The sequence below is a fragment of the Sander vitreus genome, chromosome 7 (genome assembly GCF_031162955.1).
Source record: "Sander vitreus isolate 19-12246 chromosome 7, sanVit1, whole genome shotgun sequence".
Taxonomy (NCBI): Eukaryota; Metazoa; Chordata; class Actinopteri; order Perciformes; family Percidae; genus Sander; species Sander vitreus.
The window spans coordinates 11,711,721-11,730,352 of record NC_135861.1 but is presented as its reverse complement, the minus strand read 5'-3'; the positions used below and the strand labels follow the sequence as shown (position 1 = coordinate 11,730,352).

At 41.2% G+C, this 18,632-nt stretch overlaps 1 protein-coding gene across 1 annotated transcript; it reads right to left on the bottom strand.

Moving 5' to 3' along the window:
• Positions 1–1,627: 1,627 nt before the first annotated feature.
• On the bottom strand, positions 1,628–17,867 carry LOC144520684 (transketolase-like). The gene is made up of 14 exons (XM_078254592.1): positions 17,595–17,867; positions 15,523–15,640; positions 14,989–15,102; positions 13,753–13,850; positions 10,500–10,691; positions 10,000–10,118; positions 8,458–8,654; positions 8,092–8,256; positions 7,362–7,518; positions 5,858–5,988; positions 5,584–5,667; positions 5,195–5,288; positions 4,955–5,077; positions 1,628–2,427 (listed from the first exon to the last, which is right to left on the bottom strand). The coding sequence occupies exons 1-14, from the start codon at positions 17,699–17,701 to the stop codon at positions 2,240–2,242; spliced, it is 1,887 nt and encodes a 628-aa protein (XP_078110718.1). The 5' UTR covers positions 17,702–17,867; the 3' UTR covers positions 1,628–2,239.
• Positions 17,868–18,632: the final 765 nt, after the last annotated feature.

The window sequence follows — 18,632 nt, the reverse complement described above, 5'->3', positions numbered from 1 at the left end:
TGCTAGGTGGAGCAGTGCTAACAACTAAGCCACTGTGCCACTAAAAGATATTATGTGAAAACAGTCATAGCATGACAAGCATCATAAAAATAGTCACAGTATATAGCATGTCAAAAGAAGTCATAAAAAAGTCATAGTATATCTATCTGAGATTAACTGAAAGAGCCCTGGAAAACTTCCCATTGAAGAAGCCCGAAAAAAACCTAAACAATATGTGGTATCAATATAATGACCTCACCGTGAGCCCCAGAAAGCATTTGAGGACACATTGATGAATCATTTTTGTGGATAAAGTAAAAAAAAAAGTGGGCATATCAGCGATGTGAAAATGTATAAGTCCTATGCTTAAATGAGCACATTGGCTGAAAGTAGACAAGTATATCTAGGTTTTGATGTATAAATGGTGTGTGAGAAGTAAGAATTGTGGCCATGAGAGCAAGTTAAAGAAAAAGTTTTAAGGCAATGTTCTCTCTCTTTTGCACTGTAGCTGTGACATCACCCACACAGAGCAGCCCTTAAAAACGCAGAAAAAGCCTGAAGAAGCACTAAACTTAAACAGTGATAACACAAACTGTAAAATATATAAAAAAAGCTGAATACTTTTCTACTAGCTGAAGTTTTTGTGAATAGTTTAAAGTTTGAATGACATCTGTAGGTGAAAATGTGTGGGAGGAGTAGCATTTAGAAGTGGAAAAAGCTTGAAGAGGATTTAAAGATTGCTCCATTGACTTTAAAAAGAAAAAAAGCTTAATATTTGAAAAACTATAAATGGTGGAGAAAAGTTGAACACAAGCACAAATGTCCTTAAAGAGCTGAACATTTGATATTTGAATGGTTTTTGTAGCGGAAAGTGTTCAGAAGTAGTAGGCGACCGAAAATCATACTGCTGAATCAGCATTCACACAATGAACTTATCAGTTACTTGGTTAAAAAACTACTGGCTTCATGAGAGCATTAAAATAAATCAGTGTTAATGCCAAAGTTGAGTTTGTTTTTCTTTGTTCTTGGAACCTTAAGGTTCAACCCAACATCAGCTGTAGGCAAAACAGCAATTACAGTAAATCCTGTTTTATAATTCTCATGTCAATTTGCTAAATTGCAAACAGTTAAAATGTCACATAGTATATCGCACACACTTCTTGCTCACACACACGTTCACACGCTGCAGTCTGCGTGACTCTTTCAATAGCCTTTTCAATTATTAACACACATTAAATATGCACATGGTGGATGTGGGCTTGATCCTACAGACTTCAACTAGTCACAAGGGCACTTTAATCTAAAACTAAGAAACAGACTGCATAAGGTGATGTATATACAGAACTGTACACACATTCATAAGACGGCATTAAAGCCTAAAAGACCCACGAGTCATTTTCTGCTGTCTGACTGTCCCTAAAGATTGGACAGAGATAGTTAGAAAAGTCTTCAGGATTGCTGCTCCTGAATGGATATCCTGCTCCATATTTAAAAGTATATTTTCCTTTGAATTTTTATATAGGCTACTTGTACGCAATCTTGAAAAAAATGTTATCCAGATGTGAGCGAATAGGATGATGTAAAAATAAAGAAAACAGGTTTTGCACACTGCAACCACAATCTACAAGAAAGACTTCCGACACAAGTATTGTGAAGAAACCATCCCTTTATTGATGTGAAGCAGTCCCATCCAAGTCAGGGTCAAAAGGGTTAAAAACAGTCAGTGCTCAAAACAGACCAAACCAGAGTTTCTCCACACCCTGCTGGATCTAGAGGGGTGGGATTTACAAAGTCGTACTGGGTGCAGACGCACGAAACGCTGCGCTGAAGAAGTGAGAGGGGTTCCACAGAAAATATAAAAAAAGACTTCACTTTACTCCAAACCACGTTCACTGCTTTTACTGAAACACTACAGCAGTACCAGAACTTTCTCTGGGAGGTAGGAAGGGCTTAGAGGGTTGAGGTGTGGATGTGTGTGAATGGAAGGGGTGTGTTTACACAAACTAATGGGGTAAAAATCTGGGGTGTCAAAACCACATCAATGACAGTTAGAGAAAAAACATGTTATCTTTTTTTATTTTTTTTTTTTTATTTCTCAAACAAATGCTTTTTGTTTAATGAGAAGGAGAGCATGAGTGGGATAGAAGGGCTTCCCCTCCTCCTGTGTTGGTTTATTTGTTTGTTGTCTCCATGGTGATCGCCAGTTAACCACGGAGTCCTTTACCATATTGTTGCCGGTGCTGCCACTGCTGCAGTGCTCTTACTTGGCGTTGGCGGAGCTGCTGAGCACCTTGCGGACTGCCTGAGTGATGGCATCGCGGTCGATGCCAAAGATACGAAGCAGCTCTTGGGGCTTGCCGCTGCGTGGCACCTGGGAAACTGCCAGCCGGTGGACGGTGAAGCCGGTCTCGTTTATTACTGCCGAGCACACTGCCTCACCTAGACCACCTGAGGAATCAGAATATACAGCAGTCAGCACTATTGATTAAAAAGGGCCAGTTCCCCCAAATCACACACAGACAAAACTTTTTTTTTTGTTCTAGAATCTCTCCTAATATTCAGATTAAAGTCTCTCATTTGTTCTTTAATCATTCAAGATGACAGAATGGTGGAAATCAAAAGGAGTTCTTTTGATTTCCACCATTCTGTCATCTTGAATCTCATGAGCTTCACGGGTGATTGAGCTTTGCAGCGATGTGATGTAGACTGACAGGACGAACAACACCCTCCCTTGACTTGCTCACTACTCCTCTGTCTCACTTTCACCCCCTTAAGTCTCTCCTCTCCCTCCATCCTCCCCTCCTCTATCACTTTTTTTTTTTAACTTCTCACTCCAAACTGTCATTCAAACATTTCTGATTGAGTAAACATGAAAGCTGAGGAATGAGAGAAAGGCATTACATGTTCTTCACTTCTACATTTTTCACAGCCCTTTGTTGATGTGCTAGCTGGCACTGGTGTTTGAGAGAGCGACAGAAAGTGACATCCCAACCTCAAATTATCTGCAAATTCTATCTATGCTTTGAGTTTTTCGTGTGTTGTTATGCTGGAATGTTCCTAAAATGCCTACATGTATATGGCAATGTCTCAGTTTTGTGTGTGTGCTGTTGGAAATCCAACACACATCTGGTGAAAACATAAAAAGGGCAAAAGGTGCTGTGATGGTTCTGGAGAAAGTTTGGAATTTCTTGGAATAACACGTCTTGTAACCACGTTACAACCACGTTGTTACAATCTGTATTATTTCTAAAACATTTCACTCTGAACATTACAGTAGCATAGAATGTAGTATGTAGTAGTATGCATTATTTATGGGTGGCCAAAGTCATGCATCATTTGGGTTAGCTTTGTGCTAGCTTCTACTGGTGAATGTAATTTCTCAGAGGGCTTGTTTTAACAGTTTAAAAAAAAAAAAAAAATTACACTGGTTTTCTGTTCATATTCTCACATAATCAGGTGCCCACTACTGAGAGTAAAACCATCATTCATCAGACTCTTCCGAAAGACCGATGAAAGAAATCCTCTTTACATGATCTGACCAAGGAAAGTGAACAAGTTACCACGGGACCTCAGCTTCTGCTTCCTTCATTTGACTTTCTCCAACATTGAATGAAATAAAAAAAAAAATCTGTTATGAGGAAACGGTTTGGAGATGCCTTCTGTTGAGAGGGATATTGCCCTCTGCACGCCATTTACCCATCTGTACACTACATCCCTCTGTTCCCTGGATACCACTTGGTTTTCATACTCTGCCAAGTGCCAACACACGCATACACCAAATAATGTTATGCTCTTGGACAGCCTCTCTTTATATGTGCAGCTTCCACACACATGGACATATTACCACTCCTGCAAACATTTTACATTTTCACTTGCATGTGATCAACCACTCACGTAAATCCAATTAAAAGTGTGTGTGTGTCTGTGTGTCACCAAACAACGGTGTCATCTCCTTTTTTTGTTTTTGCTCTATCATGGCAAACGGGCAGATGTAATCTCAATGGGCAATTAAATCAGCTATATGTAGGACAAAAGAAAAAAAACACACAAACATAATTCTGGACACTTGTTTTTGTCATGCTGGTACTGTATGTAGGTCAGCGAGAGCCCAAAGCCAGAGCTGAAATTAAGAAACCCTGACAGGCTCTCCCAGCTCCTCCTCCTTCCCCCTTCCCATTCTCTCCTATACTGTTTTGATCCATTTAACCTTTTCTATATCTTCAATCTGTCTCTTCATACCCACAACTTTCACCCCAATTCTGTGTCACTTACAGCATCCCTATACCTCTGTCCTCTTCCTCCTCATGCTGCTCTTCCCTCTCCTCCCTTTCTCAGACTCCAGCTTCCTCAGGGATTCTCTATCTTCAGACAGACCTTTGTCCTTTGCTGCTCCAGGCTCCAGGCATTATCCAGCAAGCAGCTGCATAACAATCCTTATGCCTGCAAGTTAAAGCTGTCGTGCTAATGACCCCACGCAAATGTGACTGTCCTGATTCTAATTGGACATGATTCAGTAGATTTATGCAATAGAGTGGCACTTTAAATTGCTCTATATTATTTGAACCTGTCGAAAAGTATAATGTTTAACATATTATAAAATGTCAGTGTATGTGACATCATGCATCAACATTCTGTGTCCAGAAATTGAAATTCTTGGAAATTGAGATTACTTTGTGACCAATGTGTTTCTGGCATTTTATGAGAATAGTATATCTGTCAATAGGACAATATAAATCAAACCAATAGCAAATCACAATTCCAGGACTATACCACAGGAAACAAATGTAATTATCACCAATATGGCCTTCCTGTGGTTTAAAAATCATTTGAAGTTTTAATTTGTAAATGTTTAATTTGATCTATTGGAGAGTGTGTAGTGGAAAGGAGGATATGTGACACAGGTCAGAGTTGAATCCTGGGTGTTGTAGGCTGACCCATTTGTTTTGTATTTGGACAGCCATTTGTGACTCTTCACCTTCATAGTAGTGGTCCTCTACTGTGATGATGCGTCCTCTGGTGGCCTTGGCGTTGTCGATGATGGTCTTGGAGTCCAGGGGTTTGATGGTGAACGGGTCAATCACACGGATGTTAATTCTTTCTGAGGGAGGAGAGAGGAATGTGGAGGATGCACCTCAGTCCAACTGATGTAAAGACTGTATACTTTCATGCTGACATTGGCTGGTTTCTTTTGTTTCGTCTTTTTTTTTTTTTATACCTTTCTTCAGCTGTTCAGCAGCAGCCAGAGCCTCGTGGAGGGTCACTCCTGCTCCAATCACAGTCACATGGTCGTCATTGGTTTTAAATACGACCTGAGTGGGAAGGGAAGAGATATTTGTATGTGGACTCCATATGGAAACGTGCACACAGTCCAGTCAGAAGACTTTGTATAGGTATAGCATTTTGGATAATTAGCGAGACAAGGACACGATTACAAACTCACAGAAACTATACAAAACACAGCAAGACAAGACACTGACACACATTTGACCAACTGACAGTAGAAATGACGTGATGTCGCAGCAGAGCATGCACCGAGAATTAGTCATTTGTGATAATGAGGGAGTCCAAAGAGCATGAAATAGTTTATAAAACACTGCTACAAACCTTAGCCTGACCAACATGGAAGTCCTCATTGCAGCTGTAAATGATGTTGTTCTCTGGGCGGCTTGTTCGGATGAAACATAAACCCTGAAACAAACAAGAAATCTAAATGGCTCCATACTTTTTAACACAAAAAAAAAAAAACTGTGAAAGATTGAATCCCACACATCTTAATATGATGGAGCTTTTACACTGCTCTAAACCTTTAGATTTATTTATTTTAAGGATGTCAATTTTCCACTCTTTTTCATTTCTTATTGCAGGTGACTATGGGTACCTTTGTGTTGGCGGCGAGCTCCACAGCTTTCTCAGTGGAGACACCGTCGCTAGGGTAGAAGACAGTTGCCGTGGGAATGGCTCTAAACATGGCCAGATCCTCCAGACCCATCTGAGAGGGCCCATCCTCGCCTAAATGCACACACATATCCGCACCAAACAGACAAAAGTCAGGTACAGTAAGACTCAGATGTTTATAAAATGTAGACTGGAAGATAAATTCTGGTAGACTGACATGCATACAGTCTGGAAAGGTGTGCATGCAATGTACCTGAAGAGGTGGAGGAGAAGGAGAAAGAGGAGGAGTAGGAGGAGGAAGAGGAAGAGGTGAAAGAGGATCAGGCCGCTCTGTCATCACCTCCATGACACAGAGAAAGTGAGAGGGAGGAGGTGAGGAGGAAGAGTGCTGATACCAGGAGAGGAAGATGGACAACAGAACAACAGAGGAGGTGAGAAGTTGGTGGGGCGAAAGGTTTAGGATCAGGAAAATTAAAAACAGACATAGTGAGGAGCAGTTCAACCCACTGCAGTGAATTTAAAGCAGCCACAAGAACTGATAAAACAATAAAGAATTCAATATCTTCTGCAGTTACAGATCGGCTTAGGTTGATTTTCATTTGACATGCATTGTGCACATTTTGGACTTTTTCTTTGACCAAGCTACTCATTTGAAAAAATATCAGTTTGACTTTATATCTTTCAGTGCAGGAGTCTTCAATGTTTTTTTTAAACCAAGGACCCCTTAACTGAGAGAGCAGGGACCCCCTACTACATACTGTATATTGTATACAATGAAGTTGCATATTAAACTGGGCCTACAATTACATGTAGGGCGGCTTAAAGCCTTTATACAACACTTTTTTTGCATAGAAAACTAAGCTATAGAATTATACTTCTTGGCATGATTTAATTATTCATATGTTATAATTTATGATAAATCATATTTTAATCTATCTTAGTGACTACCTTTCCTATAGGCCAGTAAGCCTATCATCAGTGGGGATTTATATTTGCTAATAATACGTTGGATTCATTTTAATTTTTGAAAAAAACTTTCAAAAATTAACAATAATTTGGAGACCCCCCTGCATTGACTCTGAGGACCCCCTAGGGGTCTTGGACCCCCTGTTGAAGATCTCTGCTTCAGTGGGCTGAATCACTCCAAAAGCAGAATTGTGTCAAACTGGATTGAGGAAAAAGGAGTAGTGAGAGGAAAGGCGGGTCACAGTGAATGTCATAATGATATAATAGATAGTGGCTGGCATACAAGATTGCTCCATAATGATAAATCCTTAAAAGCACAGCTTGCGACAAATGTTATACGCTAACAAAATGTTCACTATCCTAAGATGTAATCATAGTATCATGTTTGTCTTCCTTCTCTCATCTAAATGCCATTATACAATCCTCCTAATCCTACAAAGCCACAATGATACAATGTTGAGTGAGAAAAAGTCACTAAAAGGACTTTAAAATGAACCGCTGAAAGGTCACAGGTCACTGACCAATAGAGACACCACAGTGGGAGCCGCAGAGGTTGATGTTGCTCTCAGAGATGCTGGCCATGCGGAGCTGGTCGTAGGCCCGGCTGAAGAACGTGGCGAAGGTGCTGGCAAACACCACGTTACGGTCGCGCACGGCACAACCTATGGCCACGCTCACCTGCAAGAGAGGACAGAGAGATAGAATGGAGGGAAAAGGAGGAGGTACAAAATTGGCATGGTTTGACACCACATTTTGTACCGACATTCATAATCCCAAGAGGATAAATCCTGTTTACTTTGGTGATCCTCTAACACTTCCTCTAGCGCCACCATTAAATTGTATTTTGGTTTTTAGTGAAATGTCTAAAGTTTACTAACTTCCAATGTGCATGGAAAAGTGAAAAGGTCTTGTCACATCATCAGCCTCAGCTGTACTTTGTGTTTAGTAATACATACAATTCATAATGATGTTGATGTTAATAAAACTAGAATATGTACACTAGAAGGTGGTTATGTTAATGCTACTCAAGGGATGATGTGACAGCAACACCACCTCAAATAAATTGTGACATAGCGGAAGATAAACAAATATTAGAAAAAGTGATATTTATTTGAATACTTACAACATAAAATGATATGACATATATTGCCAGAACCAAATGCCCTTATTTTATTAATTATATGGAAGTTTTAACAGCCTGTATGATCCAAAACCTCTCTAGCCATCTAACTGAAGAGGTCTCTTTCTCACCATGTTCTGCTCTGCAATGTAGCACTCCACGTAGCGGTTAGGGTGTTCGTTCTTAAAGAGCTCAGAGAAGGTGGAGTTTTTGGTGTCCCCATCTAGAGCCACCACTTGGTCGTTGTAACGGCCCAGCTTGGCCAGAGCCATGCCATACGCCTTCCTCGTAGCAATCTGGTTACACAGGGACAAACAGACAACCAATCAGTAGTAGATACTCCAGCCTGGCGGAAGCTTCGTTGTATTCCATCTGAAAAGTTGTGCCATTAAATCAAATGTATTTATTTATGCCAATTTAACACAATTGAATAGCCAAATGATGGGTTTTTAAGGTTATTCAAGACATCTGAGCTTGTCTGCCACCACTGATCATACCTTGTCTCCAGTTTTGTAGCTGGGTGCACTTGGCATGCGGATGTTGCGGAGGCTGACAGGCGATGCATCCTCTGTGGGCGGAGCAGGATACAGGCGCTTGTTGCAGCTGATGATGCGGCTCTGCATCTCCTTGATCACGCTGTCGGCCATGTCTTTGGGCAGGGGTTTCCCGTGCCAGCCCATCTTATCCTCAGCCGCTGAAAGACACACAAACACAACTGAGGACTACGGCAATCTAGTACATCTGTTACTGTGCAGTATAAGACATGATAACAACATATTACAGCTTGGAGGTAACAAGAACAAACTTTTTATTAATAAATTAAGAATGGTGACAAACAAGTCACTAAGAAAAATGTACTGCTTACGTGGTCAAAGTTGCTTCATATATGCGGTCAAGTTTTCACGAGTTAAAAGTGGCAGATATAGCAGAGTTTAACTGATAAAGCATAATCCCGTGAGGATTAACAGGCTCATAATTGGACCTTCAGAGATGACATGTATTTGCTTTTGGTATTAAGGAAGTTTAGATACTTTTTTTTTATTTTTATTTTTTAAAGATAATTTTTTTTGGGCATTTTTAGGCCTTTATTTTCACATGACAGATGAAGACATGAAAGGGAAGAGGGAGGGGGAATGACATGCAGCAAAGGGCTGCCGGTCGAAGTCGAACCCGCGGCTGCTGCGTCGAGGAGTAAACCTCCATATATGTGCGCCTGCTCTACCAACCGAGCCAACCCAGCCACGTTTAGATACATTTTTGACGCACCTGAAAATATAAAATACATATACTCTATAAATTAAATTCCTCCTGATATCCTTTACAGTATACTATCACCTTCACATTTATGCATGTGCATAAAATAAACCATGGCCAGCTGTCACACTCATAACAATCGTTCACTTCAGTGGGTTCCAACAGGCTCAAAATGTTAGAATGAAGAGGCCACAGGTCTATAACAACACTCACCATTTCTGACAAAATTGCATGTATACAAAGACGTACGCCTCTCTTAGACACACACATGTTGCTGTTATAAAAACACACATGGTCACACACACTGCCCCTTACCGTTATCACAACACAAGCACAATGGGCTGTGTGTATCCTACACATTCTGAGGGATTACTGAGCTGCAGCAGCTAAAACACTGAAGCGCTGCCTGGATTACAGCGAGTTAGGGCCACTCTGCACTGGTGGCGAGTATCCAGGCAGCTAAAAAAACTTATGACAGAAATATTATTCCCAGTGAGTTGCCACCGTTTTACCTAGTCATCATTTAGAAACAGGTTTTTGGAGCAGGTTATGTTAGGTCATTGAGAGATTGATGTTCATATTTGAAAAAGAGACATCTAGGCACAAAAAAGTAGGTAACTGATTCATGGTGCACACTCAACAGAACAACAGTCTTTTTTTTTTTTTTTTTTAAAAAAGGACACACGTGAAAACTTTACTTAAACTCTACACATTACAGGATAAAACCACACTGATATTTGAATTCACATACAGTGGATCACTGCGTGTGTTCCTGATTGTTGTACCTGGGATGCCCTTGCCCTTGATAGTCTTAGCGATGATGGCAAGTGGCTGGTGGCGGGGCTGACTCAGCACCTTACACAGCTCCTCCACACTGTGGCCATCCACAATGATGGCATGCCAGCTGGGAAAACAGAGGAGATCAAACTTTAAATGCAGTCCTACAGGTGCGTTGTTTTATGAATAAATATAACTCTGGGTACCGTTTTCTTTATGGAATAATCCTACTGGAATTCCTGCAGGCCCCTAAAATCAGCACCACCTTCCAGCATGTTAGCATTTTAGCTCATATCAGTGCTCTGCAAGTGATTGGATAGAGGGATGACATGCAGCAGGCCATATTTGACACCAACCCATGTATTGATTATCAAAAAGTCAAAAATTGTCAGAATATTTTGCCACTAAAGGATACACATTCGCCTCACACTTAAGAGATTCAGATGCACAAATAACCACCCACCCACCCTCCTGTGCACACCCTCGCCCTCTGACTCCCCCTGCTCACCCAAAGGCCTCACAGCGTCGCTGGTACTTCTCTACATGGTGCTGGAGTGGAGCCGGGTCGCTCTGACCCAGGCGGTTGATGTCCAAAATGGCCACCAGGTTGTCTAGTTGGTAGTATGAGGCGAAGGCCATGGCCTCCCACACCGAGCCCTCAGACAGCTCTCCATCACCCAGCAGGCAGAACACCTGATAGCTACAAACAAAGAGAGATTTTGACAAAATGTGGAACTTATTAAGACAGACTAAGAGAGAAGAAAGAGATTAATTTTCCATATCAGCTCCATTATCCCTCTTGACACATTCTCCCATCTACTGATTAATCCTATAGGGCTCAATGTGACAGCTGACCCTCACACCTAAACACACTCACAGATCAAACAGTCACACAAACACACACTCCACTCCACTCCCCCCCTGCTGAGCTCTGATCATCCTCACTAGTTGCTCCTGCGGCGTAACGACTCCTGACAGCTTTCCAGTCAAACAGACACATTCTCATTAAAGCTGGAAGATAGGCTGAGACACGCTGCATTACTCCACGCATTCCAACCTCAAGAAAACACACGGCACAGAAAGAAAAGAGAGGAAGGGAGGAATGCCACAGAGGTGGAGATGGAGAGAGGGAGAGAAAAGAAGGAGAGATTTGTGGCTGGAGGGGGAAACATTAATAACCAGATAGACTGATCTCTAAAGGTCGGTTTCTGAAATGTGTCCGCTGAAACTATCCGTATTGAAATATACAGATGCTTCGAATTAAATCTGGAAAAAAGTGCCAGCTTGTGTCCATTATCCTAGGAGATAGATAGATAGATAGATAGATATAGTAATAGAGTTCTTATGGCTGATAATTTCAGCAACTCAGTTTGTACAGTGAGACCAGATGTTGAAATAAAATGACTGATAAGTCATCTTTTAGATATTTTTTAAATGTTTAAAATCTTCAATTAACTGAGAAAATCAGGATCATTGCGAATGCAGCTAACATTGTATTGGTCTAAAGAAACAAGATAAAAAAGGTAAGGCTCCACTCTATTCTAAGGTTGGATTCAAGGAATCTTTAGCTACTTCAGTTCACTTTACCTTATCTGGGGATAAAAGCATATCAAAAGAGACAAAGTTCAGGTCACCTTAAGGTTTGGATAGAAACAAGAAACAATCTTTGTCACATTTGTATTAAAATATAGAATACTTGCCATTTGAAGCATTTGTTGCATTCCTTTTTTCCAAATATATGCATGTGTATAATAAAGATCTAATGTTTAAGCCACTGTGTAAGTCAAGGTATGAAGTCGGCTTAGTCTTCATTCTTTTCAATTCGGAGGTTTTCAAATTTTTAAGTATCAGTGGTAAAAGTTGCAGGTTCTGTCAAAGGTGAAACCAATATGGTACAAGATCAAGAAGTCTGAAGGGCATCCTGCACAACTACAGCAGGTTGAGCCAGTGCTTCAGCTACAGGAGTAAAGTAACCCATAAGGAGATGTGAGGAGTGTGAGTGTGTGAGTGTGAGTGTGAGTGTGAGTGTGAGTGTGTGTGTGTGTGTGTATGCGCGCGTGCGTGTGCTTGTCTTTTATCCTTTCTTTGCAAGGTGAGAATAACAGATCAAGACAAGGCGATACCTCTCCTTGAACACAGCCCAAACCCGTCCAACTGGCGCACACGATTGCACGCACACACGCACGCCAACACAAAGCTAACGTAGAAGAAACTTCCAGCCAATACACTCTTATGAATTGCATTATTTCCTGGGTTTTGGAGCAAAGCATGAACAAGCATCAGGAGGAACCCTGCATGAGTTTGATCCAATAATCTCATAGTTACACATTTACAACTACAAAGTATTGAACCAGAGTCACACCAAGCATGAAGCAACAAACAGTGTCAGTTATTTAGTTTCTGCTGATAAGTGAATTTGACAGGTTCATTCATGTATCGTATTTTAATAAACCCCACCCTAAGAGAAGCTGAGGGTCGTTTGCTTGTTGATTCATTTCCTTCTACAGTGTGACCAGAAAGAGTATAAAATGTGACATATTCCTGCTGCTCCACTCAGCAGTGTAGGTTGTGTGTATGCGTGTATGGCTCTAGGATGATTGAGATAGTTGCCATTCAGCAGTTTTTGTTTCAGATTATGTTATGAGACCAGTAATGCAGCCTTCTAAAGTGAGTGCTGAGCCGTGTTGCAGTGAGTTAGCTTGACAAGCTGGGCAACGCGTACGCCCTTTTGCATGCATGCACAACCACACACAGCGTCCACAATCACATGTACGGTGTATAAATATAATCTAACTTGAATACATAGATGCCACAGAAGTACAGTGCTGGATTTTGCCATTTTTTGGCGAGAGGATGGGTGAGGCAAAGAGATGAGGGAGGAGCTGTGCTCTTGCATGTGTGATTATTAGAGCAGAAACAATCGAGTGCACACAGAATGCAGAGAGCGATATCAAGGCCAGCCAACTCAGATTGCAAGTATGGCATTCCCTAAATGCCTGTTTTACTGTGTCTGTTATGTGTAAAAACAAAAACAGTCCAGTCTGTCCGCAATGAAATTTGTCAAACTATGTTCCTGGATTTCGGAGTTCAGCTTGGACGCCTTTGTATTATATCCATTTTCTATGAAAATGTGAATGGCATTCGTTCCCATCCCTCTCTCTATTGTTGGACTGTTCACCATGTGGCACTTTCTAGATCACATCAGAACAAAAGAGACACGCGAGGACTGATCTGCAACCGTGCTACATTCAGCTGAATAGTAGATGACCACTGTGCATTTCAGGCCTGTTAATCTATTGTGATACAAGTATGTTCGAAACCATCAACGGTGAATATAAAAGATTTAAAAAAATAATCAATTTAGAAAAGAAAAATCTATGATTTCTTTTACCACTTGATTTCTTCCTGGAGTCGTTTCTGATCTCAGATTACTGAACAGATACCCTCATTCAATGCTGATCTGAAGGTAAAACTGATCAGATGTCAGATCTCCTGGCTCTCTGACTGGCTGCCTAAATGTCAACCCAGACCAGGCCTGTCAGGTGGGTTTTGATCCAAAGTTGAAAGGCTGAAATGTAACGTGTCAGCACAGCTCACTGTGGCATAAATTATGTCATGCATAATTTCATACCGTCTACCTTAACATGTGCAGATGCAAGCAGGGCTGCTGTGCTCCTTCATGTATGTCTTCCGCATGTTGGAGAGCCTCTGTGTAACAATTTGTGTGTGTGTGTGTGTGTGTATTTTTGTGTGTATGTTACCTGGCCTTGTCAAAGTATTTTCCAGTGTAGGCCATTCCACAGGCAGCTCCCAGCCCCTGACCTAGAGATCCAGTGGCCACATCCACAAACTGCTGCTTCTGTTAAAACACACAGAAATTACAGTGGATGGATTTTTTTTAATATTACTTAACATGCAAGAAAAAAAGTCATGTCGCTACACTCTAGCAGTGTGTCAGTATCTGGGTTTATGTGAACACAGTGACTTATTAATGTCTGCAGCAGAGGAGAAAGGAGCCGAGGACGGACCATCTCTGTCACACAAGAACATCTTTGTCACCATGTCTCTGCCTGCATACAGTTTGTCTGTTATGCGTGTTCATGTCTCTATACAGTCCTTCCAGAAAAATGCGGAGTTTTTTTGTGATTGTTGCGGGCAAAAATCCTTGATTATGCGGCACGTTTTCTTAAAGAATGTGATGGAATATGCGGGATATTTATGCGATGAAATTGCGGGAACTTGCAAAAAATGCGGTTTCATCATGGCTTCATCGCGGGGTTTGCAGCTTTTCGATGATGTTCATGTCGCGTAATTACATCACTTCATAACGTTCCCATGGCAACAGGGGAAAATGGCTGCTCTTGTGTGAAGTAAACGCAACATTTTTCAACTTTCTGCTAAGATGTATGTGACTTTTTTGCAACAAAAATGCGGGGATTATAAAATCATGCAAGCCCCGCATATTTTGCACAGAAATCGGCAATTTATGCGGCAAAAGAAAGACTGTGAAATGCTACTGCATATATGAATGTTTTAGTATGGCTACATCCAGTAACGTACTGTATTTCCTTGGTCATGTCATATCAATATTTTAAGATTCTTAGATGCAGTCAGGCAGACAGGTTTGCCAATAGCCCAAATAAGCTCCAGCAAGCAGAATATGACAGACGGCTACATGTAGGAGAAGGCCGGGAGCAAAGTTAAACTTAACTTGCAATATGATCTTTGAGTTGGTAAAACATATCAGGAAACAGCTTAGGGAACTGTTTTGAAGTCGAATCAGAAAGATTCTGATGTGTTAATGGGTAGAGAGCCGGCTATGAGCGTAATTGGCTTTCACAACATCTATTTAACATCTAAATACCAGTAAAATATCCCAAATGAACACACAGAATGGTTGTTTAAGGGTTTTAATGTATTCCTAATGCATATATGTGTAAGTTGAAATAAATGACTTTCAGACCCAGAACTTCCTGCAGGTCTGAACGTCACCTCACCGGCACAGGGTGTCCCTCCAGAATGGAGTCGACCTTGCGGAGGTTGAGGAGCTCATTCTCCTTCAGGTAACCCGTCTCCGACCACACGGCGTACAGCACGGGGGCCGCATGGCCCTGAGGAGGCAGAGGTGAAAGGTTAAGAGTGTAAAATCACATACTGTATATCTGATTTGCCTGTGCTAAATGTAAGGGAGCTATCCTGTTTTTACATCTCTAATTTACATTTGTCCTCTGCACCAAGAGTTTCCTGCTAAATGAATTGTGAGAGAACAAAGAATACAATTTCATTCTGAAGTGTGTGCGTCAAATTAGACATGACAATTGGCGAAGTCTGGAATTTGCCACAGGCACCTTACAGACATCAAACAATATAATAATGAAATATGCATTTAAACATGCGCACATTTCCAATATGTGTCACTTTATAATTAGTAAATCAGTTGTTTTAGCTGTTCCTATGTGTGTTGTCTCTGTGCATGCATCAGAGGAACACCTGCCACCCATACATCTACAGTATGTGGGTGTGTGCGTTACCTTGGAGAGGATGAAGCGGTCGTTGTTGGGGTTACGGGGGTCTTCAGGTCGGTACTTCATGGTATGAAAGAACAGCACAGACATGATCTCTGCCACGCTGCAACATGATGTGGGATGACTGCAACAAAATGATGGCGAGAGAAGAAATAAACAAACAGCAATTAAATTAAAACCTTAATGTGCCTCCTGATTCCTCAGTTTAAATCTATAAGCATGTTCAGAGCATACTGTCCATACACAGATACAGAAAAGGGAGGGAAAAAAAGGCAAAGACATAGTGTGGAAGTGGAGTTTGACTCCTTGTCAACTTGGATGCCTGGGTTAATTCATGCCAGACCAACTGTAGTCAGAGAGTTATGTAAGACAGACAATACACTAGTGAGACTGACTTTATCAGGGTCAGTCAGTCAGTAAGTACATAATACAGTATCTCTCACTCTCAAACACACACAATAAGTGTAAATGCCCCTCACTCTCCCTCATACATGCACACACATACATACAGCACAAAGGCATAATTCAATGTGTAGTCCCAAACTGTTAAAGTCAAGACAATTTAACACAAAATAGGTTAGGATGACATTTTATGTCTTAAATGTTTTTAATCTCTTTATTTTCAAACCACATGCCAATAATACCTCACTCAGGCCTCCTCCATAATGGCATTTTCCTTACTCTCCTGAAATGGAAAATGTGATCAAATAACCATAAATGAGCAAAAGCAGAAACCAGGTGGAGATGGTGAATAAGGATGCTCTTTGTGAGTTGCAATGTCAACACTTACAGTGATAAAAGAATGGGATTATTAAACATGGGATAAACACAAAAGGCTAGTCTACAGTTTCTTTTGTGCATGTTTCAGTTATCAAACTGGAATTATTTTTTTTCCTTCACATATGTCGATTGATTTTGAATCAGCTACTTTAGGCTCATTCCACTCATTCATACAGCCCTTTACTGGCAGCATATCTCAAATATCTTAAAAAAGTAGCCTCCCTATAGATCTGAGGCACCAGTAATCAATCACTGGAAGAAAAAAAAAATCAGAATCAATCGCCGTATGCCAAGGGAAGCAAAACAAAGGCGATATCTATAACACATTAGAGTCATAGTCTGTCTGGGATAGTCAGCTTTGGGTGTTGAAAAAGGCACGCCGAAATTAGTTTCACGTATCCTACAATTACTTTTATTTTTTATTTTAATCTGTTATTTTCTATCACTCTAGCTTTGCCGCTTGGTTGTCAATTCTGTTTTTATTTTGAAATTTCTCACCGGACGTATTTTCCTATTTAATTCTAGCTAACATTTCTGTGACAAGCTGCACCTGCCCACGCACGGACGCAGACGCTGCGGAAGAAGCGCGTCCGTGACTTCCCGTCCCATTCTGCTTCCACTACCAAGTCGACCACCGAGCTGGCTGCACGGGATCATGCACCGATCTAGTCTCTGCTCCTCCTCTGTTGCATAACCGAGCACAGATCAGGCTACGCAAAGGGTTAAGGGAGAGCGCGCAACACCGGTGCACATGCTGCAACTTATGCCTAACCTCCAAATCCGACACGATTTAATAAATATGTTATGATTTGTGCAAAACAAACACGCATGTTAATGTAATAAGTCCCATTGTTTTCAGAAACTTAACACGTTCGTAAACTGAAATACAGATGCGAAAATGCCAAACAAAAAGACATTTACACCTCACACCTTTCTTGAGAAGTGCCTAAATTACGCACAACGCATGTTGGCACAGACCTGTTTTACGCTCAGCGAAAATAAATAAGACAATCTTGTAAAGTCCGTCCGTTTTGGCACAACACACGGGACGCAAATATTGTGATATTCTGCATCTGTAGCTTTATGCTGCTGGTCCTTCTGCACGCATCTGCTGGGGACAGTCAGTCCATCGGGGAAACAGGCTTCGTGTTGTGCTTAAAAACGCGTCCTACTTTATAATTTGACCTTTAAACAGACAGGTGCATGAATCGTACAACAACTGGCCCAGGTCAGTAACCTTGTTTTGTTGTATCATATTTCCAGGCTATATATCTCCAGCTCTGTTCATTCTCTCTTACCCGCTCCCGGCTGCAGTTGTCGCCTTAATGGAGTTGATCCGGAGCCGGGTGGCGATGTTCCTGAGCGCCTGCACCGTCTGCTGGTCCGGTTTATGGTAGTCTTCCATCTGGCCAAAGAAGATCACACGCGCACACAAGCCGGTTAAATAGAGTTAAGAGTTAAAAGTCCGCGGTCTGCTGTCCTGAGAATAAAGGCGATGAGTGTGCAGTGGAGGATGGCAGGGGTTAAAAAGAGGCAGTGGTGTTGAACTTGAGAGACTGACAGGAGGGAGGGGGCGTGTTTATAAGCCTATGAATATGGCTAATCTAAGGATCCTACAGTTACTCCGAACTGTCACGCATGAGCACAGCCAGTAGGAGGAGGGCTTTGGACTGCGACCAAGGCCACACGCACACTCGCACGCTCCGGCACACTCTGGTCAGGGACGCTCAGGTTCAACCTCAATAGCGGCATAGCGCCATATTTTTTCTACTGACATTTTCTGAGGTAAGTTAAGACAGACAGAAAATTCAGGAGTGAAAATAATAATGCAAACAACTTCGTACAGTGTTGTGGCCATCTCAAGATTAATTCATTTCAAACAGACGGAATTGTAAAATATAAAAGCAAAGTAGGCTGTATAGTTGAGTCATAAAGGTTTATATAGGAACTACAGGAACATAAATCCACACATACGCTAATGGTCTTTTCTTGTAGTTGTCACCATGAAACTAAGTTGTAGTCATACATCTGCACCTGTATCACCAAGAAACCTCCTCTACTTTCAGTGCATATGGTATTTGAACAAAGTGCAGAATTATACGGTATGCTTGGCTTGAGTATTAAAAAAAGATAATACATTTTTGAAGTGGATCTAAGGATGTTTTTCAGGAGAAAGTGATCAGCAGAGGGTCTATGGTCTAATTTAAATGTATTCTGGTGTGATTTACATGAAAAAGCATGAAGACCAAACATTATACACATACATTGATACAGTTGAGTGTAATATAAACACGTCCCTCATTAAACAATTAAGTGTACCTGTCCCGTGAAGCTAT